This window comes from Drosophila biarmipes, chromosome X, assembly GCF_025231255.1.
Source record: "Drosophila biarmipes strain raj3 chromosome X, RU_DBia_V1.1, whole genome shotgun sequence".
Lineage (NCBI taxonomy): Eukaryota > Metazoa > Arthropoda > Insecta > Diptera > Drosophilidae > Drosophila > Drosophila biarmipes.
In genome coordinates, this window is record NC_066611.1 from 5,413,609 (window position 1) to 5,439,342 (window position 25,734).

At 43.2% G+C, this 25,734-nt stretch overlaps 1 protein-coding gene across 4 annotated transcripts in view; it reads right to left on the reverse strand.

Annotated features, from left to right (window-relative positions):
- LOC108033101 (dorsal-ventral patterning protein Sog) overlaps positions 1-19,035 on the reverse strand; it is a 30,172-nt gene extending 11,137 nt beyond the window's left edge. The window contains exons 1-2 of one of the 4 annotated variants that reach the window (XM_017107299.3): positions 18,710-19,035; positions 9,567-9,924 (exon numbers count right to left, since the gene is read on the reverse strand). In XM_017107299.3, coding sequence (XP_016962788.1) covers positions 9,567-9,852 — 286 coding nt within the window. In that variant the 5' untranslated portion in view covers positions 9,853-9,924; positions 18,710-19,035. Of the gene's footprint in view, positions 1-9,566; positions 10,560-18,683 lie in introns of all 4 variants that reach the window. The other 3 variants (XM_050885473.1, XM_050885472.1, XM_050885474.1) reach the window with 3 other exon arrangements.
- Between the last annotated feature and the right edge of the window lie 6,699 nt (positions 19,036-25,734).

A 25,734-nucleotide genomic window follows, 5' to 3' on the forward strand; every position in this document is an offset into this window, starting at 1 on the left:
GTACCCATAGATAATATGAAAAATATACACTTTTGCCCTGAATAAAAATATTTTAAAGGCACACCCCGACTTTAAAATGTAAATATTAAATATTTTTGGTACTCTAAAAACCCCCTTTTTATCTGCGTGTCTTTGAATGGAATGCAGAAGCAGCAGCGGCGTCTCTCTGGGGCGCCAACAAGTGTCAAATGGTGGGATTAGATCGAGAAAAGGGGGCTCATCAAGCATCCACTTTGGCAGTCTCAATTTCACAGCCACATTTTTGGGATTACGTTTTCGAGACGGGGCTGCTCGTTAATTTGAGGCGCGCGAGCGGCCAGACTTTGCACAAATGCCACAAATCGTATGCAAATCGAAAACGCGACGCGTTATATTATTAATATATTTGCGATAGCAACGCCAGCGTCGGCGGTGTCTCGGCAAAATTATGCTAAAACTTTTGGCGCCACTCATAAAAAATGTAAACGAAACAAAAAAAGACAAAACGCCGCGCTAAGTAAAAAAAAAACAACAAAATATATAAAAGGCAAATGCCCAAAATCGGAATCTTTCGTTGTCATATGGCAATGAGTTTTGTTTTTGTGGGGTGTGGGTTAAGTTAATTGAATTAAAACAAAAGGCCGCGGCCGAAAACGCGGGCGAAACGCGCGGAAAACGCGCTGGAAACGCTAGAAAAATTAATGCTGACTTTGGCTTATAAAAATGAATAAATGAGTAAGCAGGGAAGCTCAGCCTATATTTTAATAAAGAAATACGGCTTCTAGCAAGGGTAAATATTCGAATTGAATAAAAATCTAGACAGCTGCGACTGTTTCTCGCTGTGCACTAAATCGCAGTCGGTTGACACCTGTTGTCGGTGGCTCCCCCGCGGTTATCGCACACATCATTCATACGCTTCCATATCTCCGGCCATGCTGCCCCTGATAATAGCTCCTCCGGCGTTTTCGCATTTGCCCGCCAAATGGCAAAAAAAAAGCAGAGACCCGGGGGAGCGACAATAAACTAATTAGTTAAATACACGTGATAGTGGTGGGTGCTATTAGTTTCCCCCTTTTTGGGTCAATCGAACCACCCACTGGGAAGCACTGGCCATGGGGCGGGCCGCACCACCCAAAGGCGGTCGAAGGCGGTCGAAAAGCATTCGAAAACCACCGAACTCGAATCCGGCGCGGACGCTCCGCGGCGCCATGGCGTATACGTGATAAGTGGCGCTAACGACGCGCGACGTTTATCAATTTGGTTGTTGTTGCCGCTTGTCATTGGCGCCAGTTTTATTTGCGTGCGAAACAATTTAAATACAACAATAATAACCAGCGGCACACCGAAACGAAGCCAGATGAAACAATGAAAATAAGCCCCGCGCAATAGATTTATACGAGCGCAGAGCGGCAGAGCAGTAGAGCAGCACCGGGCACAACAACTATGTATGCCCGTACTCTACAGGCAGGAGGAGCTGCGGATGAGGATGAGCCACGTCGGGAGTGGGGGCGGTGGGAGGTGGTGATCTGCGGATCTGGGGCGATAATCCCCAGGCAGGTCCATTAATCACACTGCAAGTCTTGATCCCGCCCTGTCGCACATTTCACAGAAAGTGTCTCGCATAACAATCCAATTAATTAAATGGAAATTTCACTTAATTAAGCAATTATAATTTGGAGGGTTTGTGATGGCTGGGATTAGCCAAAAAATATATGGAGTGAACAGGAAAGAACTCCCAGTGCGATATGGTGAAATTATAACAGCATTATTTGAATAATATTGGGCAGATTATAAAATGATCATAATATTTGGCGTATTATAAAACCATTATGGTAATAATATCACATCCCGGGCCTTTTCTGGCCCATCTTTGGCGCTATCTCGCTCTCCTGACACTCCACTTCCTGTTTTCAACCTCAGCTGTTATTATTATTATTGTGTGTTGCCGCAATTTGTCTAGACATTTGATGTATGACCGCGAACAGAAACCGCACCAAGAGAACCATCAAAAAATGCGGCCAATTTCTGTTTGTGATTTGTGCAAAAATCGCTATTTGTTTGTTTGCCCATGCACTTAACAGAACCGAATTCGATTTCGTTTATGGGCGAATTAATCTCTGATCATTTCCAATTGATTGACAAGCCGAATGGGCAAAACACCGAAATCCGAACAATATCCATGTAAATATTTTGCGCGAACTGCGGCGTGGGCGAACACAACAACAATGCGATTGCATTCCGCACGCTTTATTTTTAAGTTTAATTTAAGACGAAATGTCTAGAAATAAATGGTTCCTGCTCGTCCATCGCCGCCCCATCCTCCCCTATTTATCTTATTTTTTCGCAGTGCATTGACTCGCAACAGCCAGGGAGAGCGGCAGGGAGATAGGGAGAGTGTGCAACAAATTATGGTGCATCGACGGAAAAAAGAGTCAAGACTCGAAAGTGTCTGGGCAAACATTTGCGGCATACGAATCATTAGCAAACAAATGTTGAAAATACTAAAGACATCCTCAGCGGCAGCACTTTCCGCTGCCAGGCGACACATACTGTCGCTGAAGTGTTGGAAAATGCCTTTGAACTCTTTTAGTGCTTCAAAAGCTTTAGGATAGTAAGTCTTCAAATAGTAAACTTATCCTGCTTTTGGAGGTATGGTAACAAATTAGAAGAATGTTGGTGGTGTAATGCTCTGGGATCTACAGAAATTATTTAGAAAACTATTATATTGCCGAGTTAAGATAGGCTTGTTTTCAGTGTTGGAAAAGATTGCCTACAAAGCTTTGGATTATTTTGAGTGTTGAACAAGGTTGCCTCCTACTCTATGACTACTTTGAGTGTTGGAAAATGGTGTGTGAATCTTTTCCGTGTCATTCCCGTTCTCGACCACTTTGTGGGGTGCGCCCGTGCCCCAGCATAAAGACAACAAACTAATGGTCTCCGCGCTCGTTGTGCTTCTGCAATGTGCTAATTACGGTCGGAAGAAACAGGACCAAGCGCCCCAAAAGGGGGCGTGGCGGGCGGCCTGCGCACATGTGTCATCGTGTTGGTGGCTTTCTTTTCGGGGCTTCGGTGGCCAGAAGGAAAATGGACCAGAAGATTTTCGCCTGTTGCCAAATGCGTTGCAGTCGCCGTCGACGTCGCCGTCGACGTCGCTGACTCACATGACGCAGAACCAGCGGCGTCGAACTGTCGGCTATTTTTTGTGGTCCCACACACGCACACCTCTGCCAGGCCTTATATACAAAGTGGTAGGTATATATAGAAGATATATATACAGGGACAGAGCGAAGTGCCTTTGAAAATTTTGGCGCTCGTACGCGCTTTTAATTGAGTTAAAAGATCAGCACAGATCGGTGCATATAGCTGTGCGAAATATATAGACCAGGCCGAAGCTGTTTTCATTTATCTATAAATCGAGCCATGTATATGCACTGCTCTCTACACATTTATTTATTTTCCTTCGTTTTTTGCTGCTCTCGCTTAATGTTATTTTTATTTTGCGCCTTAATTAATTGTGGCAAAATAATTAGCGCAAATGTTAAAGCTCAACGCGGCATATCATAAAATACAATGAAATATTAACGATGTTCTTTTTTAAGCGTTCGATTTCCCGAGAAGTCCCCGAGATATAAATGTTTGAATGACTAGAGCATATTCGCCTGATAACCGGGGTCCTAAATTGTCGCTTTCTCTGCGAGCTGGCTAGATTTTGAGTCGGAAAACGGGATGATTGCACTTTTCGAGCTGTTCAAATTTGACAGCTACGAGTGTTGAACTGTCAATCAGTCCATCGGTCAATCAATCAATCGATCGGCCTGGAATGGGCCGCGGGCGGCAAACAACAAAAAACCGCGATAAAACCAAATGAAATATTTGTTCAAATGGTTCGCCCGGCGACTTGTTTGTTTTATAAGCAATTAAATTATTTAAGTGCAAAGCAAACAGAGTCAAAATGCCTTTACTTTACATTACTTTTTCTCTTTATTTTGGGGACACGCCAGTTCTAATGAAGATTTCTAATGGTTGATTAAGTGCGTTGCTCAAAGGCGGGCAGCAGTGCACGGCGAGAAAGGGGTGCTCACTTGGGCTCACAAAAAATATGGTACAATGTACATTTTGTATCTTCATTTGTGGTGTTTGAACCAGAGAAATCACTTGAGTGCCATGAAAACGATCTTTAAGGGACCCCAGCTTTTTGCCAGTGTGGGTGTGGCCGCGGTGGGCGGGGCAGGGGCGTTGGGCGGGGGCTAGGGGGCTCTTGTCATCATCGCTTGTGGTCGCTTGGCCGTTGATAATTTATGACAGCCGCGGAGGGAGAGAGAGCAAACAAAATCGGCTGGCGGTGGCCACAAAGCACACAACAACAAAACCAAACCGATGGACAAATAAAGACCCTCCCCCCACCAGGTGTGCCGCCCAGCCACCCACCGCCACTCCCCCAGACTACCGATTGCACAAGGCGAGGGGAGAAAAAACAAAGTTCAAAAGTGGAAAAGCCGCAGCGCGTTTAAAGTCGCCAGCGAAACGCCCCGAAAGCCATGGGACCAAAAAAGAGGGGCTCGTTCGATTCTGGCGGTTGTCTCTTTCTTTTTGCGTTTCTTCTGGCAAAGAAATCTCGCGAGGAACACAATAAAGAAAGCAATTTTCCCTACGCTTATGTAAAGGTCCGAAATGCCGCGGTACAGTGCGTTTCGAGGCTATAGCGTAACTTAACTAAAGGCCAGGGAATCAACAGATATATGGCACCCGTGACAAACGAAGTATTTGAGTAGATTGAAATGATCGACCTATTCGGGCCGCCATAGATCCTAGCAAACTGTATCTCGGCCTTTGCAATGGCAAAATCTGTAGTGTGAATGCAGCTTTGATTCCGCCTGCAAATGCCAAACGATCTATGGATCATTTATATATCTGCCGCAGTCCATGTGCCTTCCTATTCTGCCGTCTTTGTTGCGTGAGTTCGTTTTTTTCTCTATTTTGGAAGAGTCAACAAGAACAACTACAATGAAGACCCGGCCTGGCCGTAAACATTTTCAATGACTATTTTTATTTTCGGTTTTGGTTTTGGTTTTGGTTTTGCATTTTTCATACCCCCCGTATATATGGACGTATCTACGTACACCGTTCGTGTTCGCCTTCCTTCCCATTTACAAACCAAATCACGCGACTGCAAATCTTGCCCCGCACAGATGTCGGCAGCAACAACTTTGGCCACGGCTACAACAACTGAGGCAACAAGGGGGCAACAACTACAGCAGCAACAACCGAATACGTTGGCGGTTGTTGGTTGTTGTTGCTGCTGCTGCTGTTGTTGTTGTTGTTGTTGGTGTTCTTGTTGCTGGCTAATTTTAAATGCGCTGATAAGTTGCACAAATATGCTGAGGATGTGTTCTTTTTGCTTTAATTTTACTTTATTTTTTACTTTTATTTTTATTTTCTATTTTTTTGGGGCTGCAATGAATGGGCAGACAACAACAGCAGCAACAACCGGCGAAAACGCGTCACGCGACACGCGATTTGCGGGCGTTTTTGGGTTTTCTTCTTGTTTTGGTGGGCGTTTTCAGCACGAAGAAGTACGAGCCGCCAGATTTGCCCCATGTGCGACTATTAAAGGGTAGATTTAATTGTCGAGCTATGCAATTGCAAGCCCAATTGCCAACGGTTTGTTTGGCGACAAAAATTGCCAGCAATTTCATACGAAATATAGTGTTTGCATGCGGAATATGCACCATATATTTCGCCGGCCTGTTGAAATAGTCATCAAAGGTTTGGCGCATCTGCGAGATACTTTCGCTTTGACCACATTTTAGGCTCTGCTGTTCTATACTACTCGAGAGACCGAGTGCTGTTGGCCTATTTCGAACTATTTAGCAGTTAGTTGTTGAACTTTTGGCCCCATAATAGCCACAACTCGCCCAGGGAATAGCCACAGAAACCCGGCAAATTGATGCTCGGCCACTGATAGAACCTTCGCAGCCCCTCAGAGCCGCCGCCCGCCTATCAGCGATCCGCAATTTAGATGATGCGTGCGAATGCATCTCTCATTTAGAGAAAGGCCCGAGATACATGGGCTGTGCGCCGGCGGTTTCCTATGGTTTCTGCCTTTTCAGGGGCGGCTTTCGGGGGGCGAGGATGCGGCGCTGATTGCGCCTTGATAATTAATGCATGGCAAGAATGCGGCATGTGCTAATGAAAGGCACGGCAAATGCCACCGAGAGATGCAGATGGATGGCGCCCATAAAAAAGAGCCCAGCACAAATCTGTTATTAGCTGTCAACTCCCCAGCCCCCCGGTCTTTCCCCCGCCTATCTCTTTTTAGGTTTCCTGTCCCCTGTTTTTTCCCTTTCCACCCAATCAAATTGCAACTTCATTCATTGGAACGGAAACGGCGCGAGCCTACGGATTCGATTCAATAAGATCGTATCGTATCTGCTTTGCCTACGCTCTTGGCCAAATTAATTTACGCCAGACACATAGGCTGATAGTTTTTTTCCAGCTTTTTCGGTGTGTGTATTATTTTTTCCCCAGTTTTTTCGGGGTGGGCGAAGCGGAGTTTTCTGCAATTTGACACCTTGTGGGCATTAAGTGCTTCCTCTGCCCACACGCTGCGGCGACGCCTCGTCTCCTCCTCGGCGCGTCTGTGTGGCAAATGCAACAAATTGGTTGCATTTCGCCGGGGGAGGGGGAGGGGGACCTGGGGTACTCCCCCCTGGGGGAGTGGAGGCACCTCCTCCGGACCGGGCCAGGTCCCCTCCTTGGCCAGCTGACATGCGACTGACAACGACGACGGCGGCGGTGGCTCATTTCGGGTGGCTGTCGCAGACGGCCCCAAACAAACGTCAGACAGTCTTTGGCTTTGGCTTTGGCCCGGAGCCCCCGTCCCCCGTCCCCCAGCCCGCTCTGTCTTAACGTGTTTCGCGCCGAACCCCCCAACTTGGTAATACCCTAACTGGGGTTCTAGGAAATATGCAAGCCATCTGTGTAATATGATAGTATAGTATCATACTACATTAATAGGTTCCCCAACTAAGTAGTTCTAATATTTAAAAGATAAAGCTTAGAAAATATTATTAAAACATTATGATATTTCCCGCTTTTGCTGGAGTTCTAGGTTTTTTAAGAACCAATCCATTATAATAAAATATCATATATATGAGTTAGTATATCATATATCTCAAGGTTCCCTAACTTAGCTGTTCTAATATTTCAATTATATCTCTTTCTAAGATATCTTAAGATATTTCCTGAAGTTTAGGGCTTTTAAAACGCAACCCCTTGTTAACCCAGAGTATCTGCGCTTCGGCTCTGCCCTCCCAGCCGGCCAGCTTTTTCCATCTTCTTCGCGTTCCGTTTTCCGCCACTGATCATGATATGTTTGCCGAGATCCCAAAACGAAACGAAATGAACGGAACGCTTTTTGCCGTTGCCGGCGGCTTGTCGGGGAGCTCTACGTAGGCACATCTTGATCTTTTTCCACTGCCTTTTTGGATTTTTTCGACTTTTTCGGTTGCCTTTGGCTTTTTCTCTGCCCGTTCGGACTTTTTGCCCGCCCGTGTGTGTGCGAGTGCTGTGTTTTTACACGCATTCATTAAAAATAAGTTAACAACTTTTTAACACCTAACTGGGCGGCAGACAGTTGAATAAATGAATTATGCTGACGAATGGCGGCACCGTGGGTTGCCGCTGGGAACGGAGTGGCTGGGGGGCGCGCTGGGGGTATCTCGGCGTGGGGAGGGTCGGTCAGCTTGTTAATCAGTTAAATTAAATGCGAAATGAACAAAACGAATTGGCTGGTGGCTGGTGGCTGGTGGCTGGTGGCTGGTGGCTGGCTGGCTCCGACTGCGTGGTCTTTGCCGTTTGATTAGCCACCAGTTGGGTTCCCAGAGCAACAAGACGCCCAAAACAGAACTGTTTTCGTGGTTGTTGCCGCTCCGCCGTGCGTTGGCTTTTCATTCATTCTTTAAAAATAAAACGCAGGAAAGGGGGCTCGCGGCCGTATAACGACTAAATTATGCTAAGACTTTGTGTGTGCACAGAGGCCGCGGGAAGTGGGTGCCGAACGTGGGCGGCAAAGTGTGCCATCTGCGAGGGCCCACGGACCAATTACCGAGCTAACCCATTTTGCCGTGGCAACACCACGAATGCGACCAGCGACCTGGCTGAGAAGCATCGGTGCGCCTAGCTGGCTTACTTGCCGAGATATACGACTGCAAAGTTGCACAACCCGCAAGCCCACGGATTGACTCTGAGCTTTGGGCTAAGCTCCGTTCCGGTTCCGCTCGGCATCCCCGGGACCTACGGGGCATCGCCTAGGCCCTAACAGAACCTGTTAATCGTCAGCACCGCCGAGCCGCGCTCCGTGTGTAAGCCGAGAAACGCTTCAAAGTCGCTGCCACGCAAACCGCAATCTGTTTTTAATTGAAAATGCAACAGCGGCAGCGGCAGCGGACCACGAAAGACTGAACAGCGGCGAGTTGGGAACATAATAGTGTGCGGGGCGAGGCGGTGCGACGCGGTATAGTATAGGGAGCCAAACAGGAAATGCGGCTAATCAAGCGTGTGAGTTGCAACAAATTGCAATTGGGTGCCGCTCCACGGATCGCATGGATCGCCTGGGTGCATCTATTTTGGTGTCTGTCTCCGGTAAGCGGCTTACGGCCGCCGACGCGTCTGCGCAGCGCAGGCAGCGAGCGGAAGGGAATTCCCGCTTTCCGGATTAGCACCGGGCCGTGTGCCCCTCGCACAATAAAAAAGGGAGTGCTGTGCCGTGCCGGCGGGAATATCCCGTGGCCCATGTCCCACGTCCCACGTCCCGAAAACCCTGGCGGATTAGAGGTGCGAGCAGGTCCCGCCTCGCCACCGGCTGGAATTCTACCTGCGGCCACGGGGTCGGGGAATTCCCGGCCATATAGCCGCACAACTGCCGCCGGCGGCCGACACGGCGTATGCGCAATGGGCAGGGGCAGCTTATGCAACCACAGCGGAGGTAGCAGCATCAGCGATATCACCCCGTAACTAGATGGGCTGCTGAATTATGGCACTAATATAATTTATAAGGGGCGATCGTAATAGAAGAGTTCTCTGAAATTGCAGATTTTCGGGGCATCATGGGGATGGGGGTATCTATTTTATAGTACTAAATTTATAACTTTTAGAAGATCGTAATGTTCCTGGGTACCATATCATTTCTAGTTTGGAATATGATGGGGATATCTACTTTGTATTAAAAAAATGAGAACCTTTTGAAGATCGTAATATTCTTTTCCAACCATTATCTAAAACTGCTGATGTTCTGGGTACCATATCATATCTCCCTTATAAAAAACTGAGAACTTTTTAAAGATCCTAACATTATATACCAACTATTATATAAAAGAGTCTGGTTTTCTGGGTATAATACAGTTTCTAGTTTGGAATACGATGACTAAATCTTTGTTATATTAAAAACTTAGGAACTTCTCTGATCTTCGATAGAAGAGAGATCCCCAGCCATGCTATTCTAAGCGCCTAAGCTGTTAGCCACCCGGCAGGTGATATACGATACGGCAGAGATGGGCGAGGAATAGGAATACTTGGAGGTGACTTACCCGCTGGTCTGTTGGACCGCCTGCCCGTGTCGGACTCCTCGAACATGAGCGGCGCATGCCGGCGGCCCTCCGTCCCGCCCACCAGGCACACGAGCAGCAGGCTGGCGAAGAGCAGGTGGCGCAGGTGGCGGAGCAGGGGCTGTTCGCGGGCGGGGCGGGCTCTGTGGAGCGGGGGCTCCGCTTGCGCCTCCTGGCTGCAGCTGCAGCTCCGCTCCAGGAGCGGCACTGTGCCGGTGGCCGTGGCCCACTCGCTGCCGCCGCTCGGCTTCCGCTGCTTGGGGGCCATGGCTCTGGGCGCTTTTCGCAGCAGCGTGTACTCTTTGCTAAATGGCCGGCTTGTGGGGCACGTTTTTTCGCACTGTATGGTCGGCAACAACAAGAACAAAAATGTATAGAAAAACAAAGGTCGCAACGCACACACGGGCACACACACGCGATGGGCGTAGATATATATTAGATACAGATGGGGTGTCGCGGCGATACCGATTCTTGTACTTCTCTTGCAGATTAGATAACACACGCGAGTTTCGCGCGCCGATTTATTGGATTTATTCTATTCGCCGTTCCTGCTCGTTTGATTCGCTGTTTTGTTTTCACTCGGCGGCTGCATAAATTTGCGTTCTTCGTTCTCGGCTTCGAGGCTTGTTCGAGACTTCCCCAGCTCTTTCCGTGGGGCGTGAGGGTGCAAGGTGTAGTTCGGCGGGTCTGGGTGCAGTTGCTCTGGGCAAAGAGGCAGCCTCGATCTCGGATGGGGATTACGACAGCGCGAGTGTTGCGGTTCGGGGCGGCGTTCTGCGGTCTGCGCGCTGCGTTCTCGGCTCGGCGACTTTTTATCTACTAGATAGCTGGGCGGTGCGAGCCGCCGTGTATATCGCCTGCTTTGGGATCGTGTCTGATCGGATCGGAGTGGCTGTGGCTGTGGCTGTGGCTCTCTGGGTACGTGGCTCTCTCGGCTCGCGGCTGTTGGCTCTCCGTGTTGTGCGGTGGCGAACGCTTGGTAAAATAATGTCCACACGGTATCCGTCGGGTGAATAAATAAACTACCAACAGGCCAGCGCGGCGCGGGCAGCGACGCCGGCGGCGACGCAGGCAGAGCGCGCTCTCTCGCCTGCCCTCCCTCCCGCGCTCGCCCGCCGCTCCTCCCCTCTCGCTCGCACACCGGCGATCGTGTGAACTTCGGGCGCACTCGTGTCGCCTGCACTTTTCGCGAGTGCAGGTGTGTGCGTGCGAGTCGCGTGGCGAAGAGATGCTTTCGCGATGACGAACGAGGCGGGCTGAGGCTGAGGCCGAGTTGAATGAGCGGCGCGCAGCGCTGCAGCTGCGGCGGCGGCAGCAACAACAACTGCAGTTGCCACTGCGCCTGCGCAGCCGCGCTGGCAACATGTTGCGCTGCCCCAGGCGGAGCAGCCTGCGCAACATGTTGCCCGCGGAGCCTGCCCTCTCGCTCGCTCCTGCGCACTCTGGCTGTGCGAATTTCCGCTGCCGACGTCGCCGCCGCGGGGGCGTGAGCAGCGCAACGCATCCCTCCCTCTCTCTCTCTCTCTCACGATTGGCCAATCGCAAAGTCAGCCGAAAATGCACATCAACCATTTTCAAAGTCCCAAAAAGAATGGAATCCCTGAGTTTTGGAAGGGGTTTTCTAAGTGCTGTCAGGGTTTTTGGTTTTTTCGAATAATCCAGCAGCCATAAAACTGACTTATTTACCCTGAAGCCTATCAGAAGTTACATTTAACTAACAGTTGCTTGTATCTTTATTCTGATTTAATTAATATTATTGGTCTATTGTTAGAAGACTCAGAAACTTTGAAAGTAGGCAAAATTTGCTATATTTTCAATTGAACTCGCAACCATAAAACGAGCTACTTTTTGCCTTTAAAGCTTATTAGAAGTTACATTTAACCAGCTGAGCTACCAAATTTTTCTTATCTATAATCTCATTTAATTAGTATTATTGGTCTAGTGTTTAAAATCCCAACCACTTTGGAATTCTGAAAAATTCTCTATAGTTTCCAATGAATTAGGAAAATTGATCCTAAAAATTCTGAAAAACCGTATTGTGAATTATATTATTTACTTAAAATACACTAAACGTGCAACATTTAATGTTTATTCTAAAAAGTTTGATTTATAAAAATTATAAAATTATAAAGAAAGATGCCCCCCTAAAATATAAAATATTTTTCTCCTTCCTGCAGATCGTCAAAAATAAAAAGAAAAACAAAGTCTTCGAAAACAACTCTTATAAGGTCCTCTACAAATAAACAACATTCCGATCTAAGCAATTGTACAGATAAATTCCCTAAGCTCCCAGGAGGGTCGTGAGGCTAAGGATCGCACACCAGCCAAAGATTGATTAAATAACTAAAGAGAAGTGCCCACCATTCACCAAAATTTTAATTTCCCTCTGCTGCAAAAGACTCTTCCGTTGGCCGGCGAGAAATCCCTTTATGGCCGAAACATTCCATATATCATCGCCCGCTATTATAAATGTCCACTCATACAGCGGCCGGCACGTGTGAGCGCAATTAAAAAGCAGAACAGGACGGATCCCAGGCGAGCCGGGGCGAAAAAGTGAACCATCGTCAACTATATATTAAGTATTGCTAATAAATAATGTGGCAGAATATGACAGGCTGAGAGATGCGAATTGGAGCTGCCGACTCGGGCAACAATATATACGCGTATTATGCGGTATGTGACAACATTTTTGCGGTTTTGCAAGAGGCTTTTGTTAATTAATTGGTGCGGCTCGCCCCCCTCCCCTGCCTCTTCCCCTTCCCCTTCCCCTTTCCCCTCATTTTCATTTTCGAATTCAATTTTGATTTTAATATCGGCGACACGACATAGCGCCGCCGGCGGAGCCGACATACAGACAATAACAGCTCGCAATATCGTTAACAATCATTTGTGTCACATTTAAAACAAAAATAAAACATATTAAAATAGTTTTCGGCATATTAAAAGCATAAGTCGCGCGGAATGTAAGGCGCATGAAATAATGTGCACGAAAATAGCCAGATGGCAGGAGCATCAACAAAGGAGAGGCAAACAACACGCTTTGGCTTTTAACCGCATTTTCCATTAATTTCATATTTGATATACTCATCCCGTCCAGGGTTCGCGGCTCGTCGCGGGGCTCGAGGCGCGGTGTTCCCTAAGTCTCGGGGCCCCTCTTTATTTTTGCCCAGAAATCAAAATAAACGTCTAAATTGGCTTCCCATCTATAATTAACCACACAGAAATATATTTTTTAATATTATAATTTTCGCATATATTCTGTATTTTAATAAATAAATACACGAAGTTCAGGTAAACCGAGTGTGTGTGTGTTCTCCCTCTCCATTTAATTATATGTAAATATTTATTTTTGATTGTGATGTGTTTCGGGTTAGGGAATCCGCAACATCAAAGAAAACGAAATAATTAGGGGGGACCTTTCATTTTTTGTTTGGGATGCATCTTAGTGCGCTGAAAATGGGACTTGAACTTGGGACCTGACTTTGCTGTGCTCTTTCACACTTTTTGCTGTCAAAACCTAGTTATAGAAATAAAAACAAATATATTTAATGCATTGAAATGGTAATAGGTGACAAATCGGAATGAATTTTAATTAGAAAAATGACGAAACATATTTTTGTATCCTCTAATGATTTTAGAATTTTTCTGGGCCACTTTGCAGGGTATGCCGCCTCCGGTACCACCAATTATAATTCCCTTCGGCTCTATTTATTTATGTTTGGCGTTTTTGTTGTTTTTCCTTTTGTCAGCCTCATTTAAGGCGCTGCTGGCAGCGACGTCGTCGTCTGCAATTTGAAATATTCCTATAAATGTTTTGGCCTCACGGCCCCGCCGCAGGCAAATAAAAACAAAAACCCCCCATGGTATATATGCACGTCCGTCGGTGTGTTTTGGCCATACGTATATGAACGATATCTGTCTCTTGTCTATATAAAAAAAATGTTAAATGTCTGAAACATGCGTACAAAATGCCATTGCAAAGGCAACAACAGCGCCGGCAACAACAGCAACGACAGCAATCAACAATCGCCGGGAAAAGCGACGGGGGAAAATATACTCGCAAATGAAGCAAAAACAAAAGCAAACGCAGCGCAAAAGCAGAACTCAGCAGACGATCGGAAAACAGAGAAATGCTTTTCCTTTGATTTATGTAGTTTTAGCGAGCTCTGCCGGCGTCGCCGTCGCCAACATAGCAGCAACATGACACACAGCATATGTGTGTCCACCTATCCAGATATCCAGATATCCGCTCAGCATAATATCCACACAGCATAGTGTAGTCGGGCAGTGTATCTGAGCAGTCCGTGCTCGCCGAGTGAGGGAAAATTCGATTTGTTTGTCGGCGGAAGGCTCGCTGGACACTCGGGGAAAGTGTGCTGGCTGTGGCCCTGTTTTCCGGAGAAATGTACTTCGGACGGGAGGAAAATATCTCAGGGGTCGAAGGTCAAGGCAGCGATCTCTGGAATTGCATTTCCTCATTGACCTGTTGACTTTTTGGCTTTTCATTTTGAAATTTTCCCTACAAAATTCATGGACTTTCTCGAATTTTTATAATTTGTTTTTATATAGTCTTTGAATAGTAGTATGTCATTAAAATTCAACTATTGTTATATTTTATTTAAACCATTAAGTATCTATTAAGCGTCTATTAGATGAATATTAAACAAACACCTCCCAAAGTATTAAATTGAAACTCATGTCTATAGGATGAGTGTTAAAATAATTATTTTCCAAAGTTTAAAAATTATAATTAAGTAAGTAAGTAAATCCAAGTTCCTCACTCTCCCTTAAAGTGTAAAGTATAGATTATGTTATTATAATTTGGGTATACAAAAAATGTATTTCAAAGTTTTAAATTATAATTAATTTATACAAAATATGCCACAAATTCAAATTACATAATTCAATTATATAAGGTATTAGGAAATTAAAATGTGAAGAATAGATTTATATTATAAGGTGTTATTATGAGAAGAGTTTAAAAATAATACTTTTTAATTAATAAATTATTAAAATAATACTTTTCAAATTTTTAAATTAAAATTATGGCCATAAACATAAGATCACAAATTAAAGACTCTTGATACAAAAATTATGTCAAATGTAAAGTATAGTTTTATATTATCAGGTTTTGAATCTGTACTTCAATTTTAATACTGCCACTGGTGCTCTTCTAATACAGCCTTTATTGAATCTTATCTTTCTCTTTGGGTAGTTTTAATTTTTAGACTATTAAATTTATTTAATTTAATCCATAATTTAGTTTTTATATTTGATATATATATTTTATGTACTTCTCTATTTAGCATTTCCCCTCCAAATATGTATGTATCTTCCATTCCCAGTCGAGGGTCATTGGCAATTAGTATGCCACGGCCCCCACTGCCCAGTCAATTGCATATCATACCTAGTTCCACATATAGATATGGTAGTTGCTTATCAGTCGATTGCAGAGCGGCTATGTCAGTGCTCCGCCGAGTGGTGCTTGCAGCCCCACATTGTGGCCTATATCGGGCAGGCAACTCTTGCTGTGCGGGGGCTGGGCGAGCAGACTGGCTGACTAACTAGCCGACCGACTATCTAACTATCTGGCCCGCTGATAAACTGCAGTGGCTGCTGGCCACCTCGCCTGGCTGCTGGTAGCTCGATACTCGGCCCGGCCTGGGGCACATTGCGCATACGCCGCGTAATCCGATAGAACGGTAGCCGCTGTGCGAGTGCCGCTGAGTGTGAAACTCTTTGACAATGCCCGTCAAGGTGTCAGAGCTTCAAACCGCATTCAGCCGGCGAAGACTACGTAAATCAAGACGTTAGTTCATAAATTCGAAGCCCAGCCAAAGTCTTCTATCTCTGTATCTGTATCTGTATCTGTATCTTTATATATGTATCTATATATGTATGTGGGACTGTATCTGTATCTGTAGCTGCTTCTGCATCTGTAGCCGTGTCTGTAAATTATTTAATAGCTTGATTGACAACCGTGAGCTAAGCCGATATCCGACCATAAGGTCTATCCGACGGGCTGCTCGTCTGTTTGGCTGCCTTTCGAGATCTTGCGGTAGGCCCGATTGTTGCCGCTCCGAGACGTTTGTAACTGTCAATCATAAATTAGATGCCAATCAAAGCAAATCACAACCACATCCACAGCGGCCTGGGCAGCATCACCAGCTCAGAGCTGCCTGCATTCATTTAAATGGCAAATGGCAAATGGCGAGCGGCGAACGCACACAGAAAGACATAAAGTGAAACAGAAGCAGCCAAGTGACGGCTTTTGACTGCATAACAGCCCACAAAATATGGGCACTGGAAAAAAGTGCGGGGTATTTTCATTTTATCCAAGAAATTAGGCTGAGCTCATGTTAGATGATTATTTAGTAAGAAAATCACCCAAAAGGTTAAATCCCCTAAATAATATTCAACTAACTATCAATAAAAATCATTATTTGATAAAACATTCCCTATTAAATATATATTAAATAATTAAATATATATATATATTAAAAAAGATTTTCAAAAAAAAGATATATAACTTTGGACTGTGATGATATGTTAGACGGAATATTTAATATATGGAATTATATAAGGAATTCCCTCATATCTTCAAAGAGATAATAATATTATCTTCTTAACTATAAAAAATATAATATAATATAGTACAATATAAAAATAAAAAATTATGATCGAAAATATAAAAAAAAAACAAAAGTAAGAAACACAACACAATAGAACAAATATTGATCTATTGCCATGTGAACTATGTAAGTAGTCTATCGAACAATCCCAAGATGATGTTTATTTTTTATTTGAATGATTGAATATTTCCCCAAGTGTACTACATAAATATGCGCTTATGCGTGTGTGGTTGAGTGCTATTTTACTGCAGTCACATGCAATTGATTTGATGGTCATCGAAGCCAGAAGGTCCAATCATTTGAGACATCTATTTGAACTAGTTGCAAGCAGCAGAAAAGCAAACGAAGGCGGGCGAACTGAAGTCACAGATAAAAGGAAGTTGTCTATAAATTGGCCTGGAAACAATAAGCATTTAATGTGACAGAAAGTAAAATAATTAAAGATGCCATCGTTTTCCACATTTAGTATTTGGGAAGCCCAAGCTTTCCACAGCCGTTTTTCAAACGAAAGTAAGAGTTTCCAGGAAATGGTGTGTGATTCGATTGAGTAATTTTCCGAGTTCACAGTGCTCGGCGGCCCTCCGAAAGCCCCCAGATGAAATTCCATTATTTATAAGCTGACTAACCCCCATGCAAAGGCCACCCTAGCAACAGCGACTCGTGTGTCTCCCTTCCCTCCTTCCCCCGCCCATCGCCCGCTCTCGCTCTTTCTCTTTCCATCTTTCTCGGCTGCTCTGCCCCTGTGAGCAGGCCAAAAATATCACGTATACGTCATGTGCGACATGTGTGTGTTCGTCGCATAGGGCAAGAGCAGCGCGAATGTTTTGTTTGCTGGACAAAACAGCAAGTAAAGTGGCAGTAAAACCGCAGTTAGCCAACTGGGCAACATCGTTAAGTTCTTCATCGCGCGATCAGGCGGTCGGACGATCGTGCGATCAAACAAAACAGTCTCTGGAGATCCGTCGATCGGTAGATTGTTTGGCTAGCTGATGGATCGAAATGGCTTTGTGTGGCCGGTGGAGTTTGCACTGATCACCATGAAAATATGGCCATATATTGCAAAGCGTACAGTTTGTAGTAAGCTCATGGCAGCTGATATCAATATTTGTTATTAAATATTTGCAAAAACACTAAGAAAATTAAGAAAACACTAAGAAATTTAAGATATAATTGAAATATCAGGGCAAGGGTTCTAGAAAATACTCCAAATAACATTTATTGTATAGTATTATCACTATAGATATCTTTAAGATATAATCTAAATATATTATAAATAGCTTATGACAGTTGATATCAATATTTATGTCAATGAAGGGGCTCAAAAAATTGTAAATATATTTATTATTATTCATTTACTCATTTATATCATAATTTATAAATTTCAAGGAAATATTTTAAACCCTAGTACAAATTTAAAATAATTATCCCATTAACATTATAACATTTGCTACCTATTTATCCCTCACACCCGCACATCAAATCACTTTATCTCCGCTGTATCTGCCGATTTCCAGCGACCGGGTATCTAGAATGCCTGGCTGCGTCACCGAGCACGGCAACCTATGGACACCTACCCCCGCCCCATTTCCTCTGCCACGCCCTCGCTTTGAATCATGCTGCAAGTCAGCCGCAATTGCCATTCGATTGGAATTGTAAATGGTCCGCTGCTGCCGGCTGCCATTGAAACGCTCTGGAAATTTCATCATGCCGCGGCTCGGTCTATCCCACCTATCCAATGCCTAGCTGGAGATCTGGAACTGGTCCCCTCCCCAGCTGAATTGATTTTTCCCATTCTTTTCGATTCGATTCGATTCGATTCGATTTTTTTGGGTCGCCCTTTCGGCGTCAGATTCGGTCTAAACACAGTAATAAAAGAAATCATGCCCCATTCCTGGGTAATTGTCTCTTTTTTGGGGCGTGTGGCCCGGCCAAGTGTCGCCCCATATCTCTACGATCCGATATTGGTTCGGAATCGGAGTAAAGATTGAAATTCGAATTGGTCGATGGCATTCCGACTCAATGCGATCATTAAAACCGAAAGTGAGAGACTGGCAATCAAGGGGGAGGGAGGGCGTTCGGGTAACAGGTAAAAGAGTCGCCGACAGTGCGTTTCGCCAGTGTAAGGTGCTCAGAAAAGTTAATTTTACAGAACTTAGTTTCTTAAACAATTTTTAATTTTTAATAAAATTAACTTTGGATGTTTTCAAATCCTAGGCGCTTACAAGGCCGAAACGCACTGTAGCAGCGCGCTCAGTGCTTATAATGCTATTTAACGATTCACCCACGCCCATATATGTGCCGATTAATGGCGCTTTAAGCTGCAATTTCCACAACTAATAATCATAAGTGTAAAGCATAATTTTCCGCTTCGCTTTCTGGCACTTTTCACATTGTTCAATGGCAATTTAAAGGGTTCATAAAAACCAATAACTGCGCCCGAAATTGCCGCACTCAGACGCGTACTTACAAACATGCATATGCTTAGATACGTACGTTACACAGCAAAAAAAGGGGGGCAGTGGGGAAAGGGGAAAGTTCACAAAAGGTTCGTTTCGTATGGGATTCCTAAGCGATTCTTAGGCGTCGCTGAACGCGCGCGCACTGTTCGAAATTACTCCTGCTGCCAATCGATAACGATTCCTTTGGTCATCGAACTTTGGGCGAGGGAAAACAGGACACAGATTACAGGCGTTTCGGCGGCGATTCGAGTGCGGTTCGGGGGCGGTTCGCGAGCGGTTTCGGACGCGTTTCGGTTTCGTGTTCGGGCTTCTGCTGCCAAAGCGCGCGCGCGTTTCTCTGGCGGCGTTCGTGCGGGCGTCGCGATCTTTGACAAACTGAAGTTTTCAGCACATAAACACATAGACCTAGATCTAGACCTGGACGGAGGCGGCGGCAGCGCCGGCGACGGCGACAGCGGAAGCTCGCTCTCTCTTCCGCTCCCAGTGTCGCCACCCACTCTCGCGCGCCGCGCAACAGCCGACGGACAGCTGATCCGATCCGTCGGCACTCTGCTCGCCGCCCGATATCTCAGGAATCGGCAGACCCATAGGTACACCCCATCCGCAGAAAGCCATCCCATCCAAAAGCACTTCTTCTAGGATCCCGAGCACGCAGCGGTGCACACACCAAGCCACTTTCGTTGGGCCAGAAAGCTCTGATAAGCTTATCATTTCGAAAGCAAATCTAAATTTATAATTTTTCGCATGATCTAACAGTATTTTGGGTAATTTCCTATTGGGTAATTGATTACAAATAATTGGCTTTCCCTGGCTTACTAGGTTTACATTATTATACATTTTTAGATGGGATATTTTAAAATTATATTTACTTTTGATCTTACAGTTTTTGGTTTTTTCCTGTTAAGTATTTAATTACAAATATTTATCTTTTCCTGGTTTAACACTTTTTAATGGGATTCTTTAAAATTAAGCTTAAATTGTTGATTATATAATGTTTACTTTTGATCGCACAGCTTTTTGGGTATTTCTTCTATTGAGTAATTACTTAGTTCTCCTTAATTATTTTTAAAAACATTAAAAACCCTTTGAAGGCTTTTTTAAAATTAAATTGTTGATTTTTCCTTTTAAATATTTGATTAAAAATATTTGCTTTTGATGCAACAGTTTTTTGGGTAATTTACCTATTAAATAGTTGATTATAAATATTTGTTTTTTCGACCTTACTAAGATATTATCCAAAAATGCTGAACACTATTCGATGAGATTTCTGGAAATTAAACTTAAATTGTTAATTTTTGGTATTAATAAATAAATGTTTTTCATGGCTTCCCTACTTAAAAAGTATATATATATATAAGTATACAAAGTATATATACCTTCTATGGTATATGTTCAAAACTATTTCTAAAATAATTGTTGAAGTAATATTTAAAAATTTAATTTTTGTATTTTGTTTGTTGATTTTTTAAGGCCCTTTACTTCATTTTTTATCGATGTCACTTTTATAAGTATATTTATTATATATCTTTACTTAATACGTTCTTTTAAGAGTGCAAATCATTTTTAGTGATACTTACCCCTCAGTAGTTAGCATTTTTAGTGTTTATGGGTGACTTTTGACCCGAGAGGAAGCCCCACCCACTCAAGTACAGTAAACACTAACCTAGGTCAGCGCACGGCGCCTTGGGTGTGGAGAATGGGATTGGGATGTGGATGACGTTCGATCTGAAACTCGAGACGGCCCAATTTTGCGAATATTCTGAATGTTTGCGCGCTTTCCGACGTTGCAACAAGCAAAACAACATTTGCTGACGTCACGGCGGGATGACGATGACGATCCATCAAAATTACGATGAGCCATGGGGGCGAAAACAAAGCCTGCTACCAGATATCGCTAACTGTTGGCCAAGTTATTTATTTTTGTTACCGCAAGCTACTCGCCAAGTGCTTGGCGCGGCTAAAAATAGCCGCTCGCCAAAGTTGTAGAACATTTTCACCGGCTTGGAATGTGTGTAAATACATGTGAGGTACCGAGATCCGTCCATGTGGACGGACTCGACTAGCACGGGCACAATGGAGCCGGCCAGGCCGGCCCACAAACAAAACAATCTGGTTTCCCTTTCAATTCATATTCTGTCACGATCCAGCGCTGAAGCCCCAGTCCCGACTTTTCGCCTCTCAGACTTTCCGACTTTTTCTAAACAATCGAGGCTGCGACGTGATGAAAATCGGGGAGTAGCTCGAGAATCATTTCCTACCTACCCACATATTTCGCATGAAATTGGGCAGTGTTTGGCTGCCTTAGAGGGGATTTGTTCATCAGTGAACTGAAAATAAAATAAAAAATAATTCATTTAGTTGTGTTTATAATTTCCTGCTAGCCCTAAAAATATTTTATTTTATATAATAATAGCTTCAACAATATTTAATAGAATATTTAAATATTTTAATTTTCTTTATTTGGCTTAAGCTTAAATTATTCTTTTTGTGTTTAAGAAATTATTAGAAATTAGAACAATCTTTAGGTATTTTTTAAATTTTTATTAATTAAATAAATCATTTAAATCTTTATTGAAAATCTGCAATACAAACATTTTTAATATAAAAAATAAACACAATTTAGGTAAATAATTTTGTTGTTTTTAATTCACAGCTGGCTTAGAAACAATTTTAGACTGTATCAAAGGCCTTGGTATTTTACATTACCTAATTTGAGTGTTTCAAACACTGTTTTGTGCTTCACCTAACCATTTACAACACTGCACAATTGTTTAACACACTTTATTGCGATATTTACCCCACTAATCATTTCTTAGTTTGCAAGGTTTGTTTCCCCAGTATACTATATTTTGTTTATCGTTAAGCTGGCGTTTTCTTCTCTTCAAACAGCAAACAATTAGCAAAATTAACCAGGCATCTCAGGCGGTTATCGCACGATGTCTTTATTGGATTAGTGGCTCTGGTTGGGCTTTCAGGGCCATAGATTTTAGCTGCTCAGATGTTTTGGCCAGCGGCTGACACGAGACGGGAATGACCCCATAAATATTTGCCCGGCAGCTCGCTTTCGCTTAGCGCCAAATCAGCTGCAAATGCGGCGGCAATTAGTGCCTTTCGCAGGGGCGTCGGTCGAATGGGGGCAGGGGCAGGGGCGGCGGCAGGGGATTGCAAGGGGGCAGCCTGAGCATTCCTCGGAGCAGCAGGCAAACGAGTTGGCAAGGTAAGCAAACAGGCGGAGAGAAGAAACAAACAAAGAGCCGCGGGCAAACAAACAGCACGCGATCATAAACTCGGGGGCACGTGCGGGGCCCCTCTGTAGGTGTATCTATCAGATACTGTATACTATATACACCCTTCCGCAGATACATAGCCGGCGATCGACTGCCGTGATCCTACGCTCGGCCCATAAATCGACGCGGCCACATGATGCAAATTCAATAAATTAATGCAATCTAAGCAAATGCAAATGTTTATAACCACAGTCCGGCGGCTATGCTGCCCAAAAAATAAAAACAAAAAGAAAAATACGAAAAATAAGGCAGACGAGCGGCCAGGCTAAAAAATAGAATTTTATCAGCGATCGCATAGAGGCGCGTGATCTTGCCAGAGAAAAATAGAACCGAGACGGTGACGTTGATTGTGTGGCTTCTGCTTTTCAACTGCACAGTAAATATTTCGCAAACAATTCGAAATAGGTGAAAAATAACGATAATAAAGGCAGAAATTTTAAAAGGGAATGGTTGAGGTTGGAAAAGAAAGAAGAAAAACAGGCACTTTTAAAGTTATTAACTAGCTAATAACAGGAAAAATAACATTATTTAAAATAAGTTTTTTATTTCCAAAACACCTATTTGACAGCAAATTTTAAAAATAATTTTTTTGAATCTTAACTAATTCAAAAGTTAAGAAAATTAGATAATAGTAATATAATAAATTCAAATGAATATTAACATGCCCTATATAGCTTTTATTATTTATGAAACTGTTTCTATAAATTATAATTAGACATTGCTTAAATTTAATTGTAGTGTTTTAATATTTAAAAACGTGTATTTAAAATCATCAAATAAATAACAAAATCTATAAGTTTAAGATTTAAATATCTGTTTTTAAAAGTATCTTAAATCTTAAAAATACCGGGGGTATAAATACAAAGTTAAAAAAGATGTATTTAAAAGAAACTAATAGATTCGATTTCTTGTCATACCCTTTCCAAAAAGATCGTAATTTAATTTTTAAAAAATCAGTCTATTAAATCTGAAAAATATATAGATAAGATGAGATCTCTTATCATAGCCAAGACGATCCCAATTCTTGCGGTGTGATGATGATGATGAGGCTGGGAATGCGAACGAAGAATAGGCATGACGATGATGGGAATAGGATGAGGATGCGGATGAGGACGTGGTCGCGGAGGATGCTAGATGCGAATCGAGGTGATGATGGCGATGAGTCAAGCCACGGCGGCGGCAATAGATAGTCACGGCATGGGTACGAAATCCGCAGATAATTAAGACAATGGCACTGCCGGCCAGACGGCACAGTGAGCATCGCAGCCAGAAACCGACCGCCGACCGCCGACCACCGACCGCAGATATATCGTCGAGATAACAGGGCCGAAATACAAATCAAAAATCAAACGAAACAAAACACAACAAAAGAAAAGGAAACCGAACCGCACAGAGCCGAAAACCAGAACTAGAACTACAGATAGAGATAGAAAAATGACAAAAACCAAACCAGAAGATGGCCCAATCAGTGAAATCAGTGTGCGCAGACAGCGCAAATTGTTGGCCAATTATTTATGTGTTTTGAATGCTAGTTCGCAGATGCGCGGCCATACCCTGCGTATGCGTAATATGCTAGTGCCCCGTGGCGTATACGTAATGCGGCGGTTAAGTACAGCTTGGAAAAACCAAAAGCCAAAAAACCCTATTTTGTGACTACTAAAAACCCCCTTTGGCCCAGTCCATTCTGGTGAAAACAAGTTCCCCGTTCCCCGCCAAAACATTCGCTTTTCGTAGTTTCAAACACTTTTAACCGAATCTGACACATGTTCAGTCAGATTTTATCTTGGAATAGTTCTCAGATTGTGTAGAATGCCCTGTCTGCTCTTAATTAAATATCAAAGAACATATTGCAATTTTTTAAAACATGAAAATGAAAATGTTTATGTGAGTAATAAGCTCGCGAGGGATTTATGTATATGCAAATCTTTTCAACATCGCCATACAGTCTTTGCTCGAGATTTATGTTGCCATTCTCATGTTTGACTCAGCGCGTTATTAATTTCTAGCATATAATCTTCAGCTTAACGCAAATAATTTGCGAATTATTTTCGACCTTTGCTAATGGGATTCTTCGTCGATGATTAACCGGGAAGAGGCTTTGGAATATTCCCTATGGACTTCTGCACTACCCTGTAGTTTTTGGCCCTCTAATTGGGTTTTCTTTTAGTCGGTTGTCGGGTGCAGAGAAAAAAATATATTTTTTAATATTTCACTAGATTGTTGCTTAGATTTTAGAATAAAACGATTTTGATTACATGTTTTTCGATAAATATGTATTAAAATATATAAATAAGAACAGTTTAATCTTTGTTGTTAAAAGGTTTAATCAGAAAAATATGAAATAAAATAAAAATTATAAACTCTAAGCACCCTTTCTTTAAAAATTTATTTACAAATTCATATATCCAAATTTTTATTATTATAACATTCACTTTTAAAGCGGACAAAAATGGTTAATAATCCAATTTATTATATTTTTTGTGCTTATACTTTTAACTGTAAAAGATGTTGTTATTTTTTATTAATATTTTTGGAACTCCTGTTTTATAAATCCACAAAATGATCAAAAAATTTTATGACTTAACTTAGGACTTCTCCTTCTTCAAGAAGCATTACTGGACGGACTTGGCCACCCTCTTCACATACCTTTTTCCCGAGTGCGCTGTTTTATGCGGACTGACTGGCTGGCAAATGCAAATTTGTTTTCTGTCAATGGAGCGTGGAACGTGCGAGGGCCGATGTCGGTGGTTGCTATATGCTATGTGCCATATGCCATATGCTATAGGCGGTGTCAGTGCTTAGTGCTGTGTGCTTGCTGCTTGGCACGGTGCTCGGGCTTTGCTTTTGCTTTTGCTTTTGGCAGTGGCTGTGGCTATTGCTCCGGCCACCTTCGCGTCACTTCGCTGGCCACGTCCCAAAGTGTCTCGCTGGCGGCATGGAAACATGGAGGCTCGGAGGCTTGGACACCCAGGAACACCAGGGGCAGGGAGCGAGCGCGTCGAGGTCTTCTATTCAATGGCAACTTTGGTTTTAATCAATGGAAAAAACATTTACATATTTCTTTTGTTGAAAAAAGATTTGTAAGCCCTTTGAATTTAAATATATAAGGTTATTTTCACTTATTTATTAGTTTCTTGATTTTTAAACCACTCAAAGTAAAATGAAACTTTGTTATAGTATTGTAAATGTTTAAAAAACTATTTGTTTCCCTATTTTTATAGTGTTGGAAATGCTTGAAAAACTATGACCTACAGTATTAGAACCATGTTGTTAATGTAAATTATATAAAATTAAAAAATTTTTAATAGTACTTAATATTATAATGTTAAAATGTTTTTAAATTAAGAAATTACTTATTCACTTTATAAAAATCAAACTTTTTTTCTAAAAAAAACTTTACTAATGAGTACTATATCTCGAAATACCTTACTCATTAGCTAGAAAATGTTATAAATAAAATCCTAAATAGAATGGACACCCTGTTCAGCTGGCTGCTCTCCTTCGCAGAAAATTCCATTGATCGCCAGCTCATCCGTTGTCACTCGCTGCGTGCCCACTGTACCGGTCACGTACACGCGTGTGGGTGCGATCGCGCCGCAGGGTGTTGCCTGTGGCCAGAGCGTGACACAACAAGGAGAAGACCGGGATTGGGGCTGGGGCAGGAGAGGGAGAAGGACCACCAGACCTCGGATCTGTGACCATCGTTGTGGGAGAGTGCGAAAATAATTGATGGATCGACGACGCGACGCTCCGAATGCCACAAATCGGATTT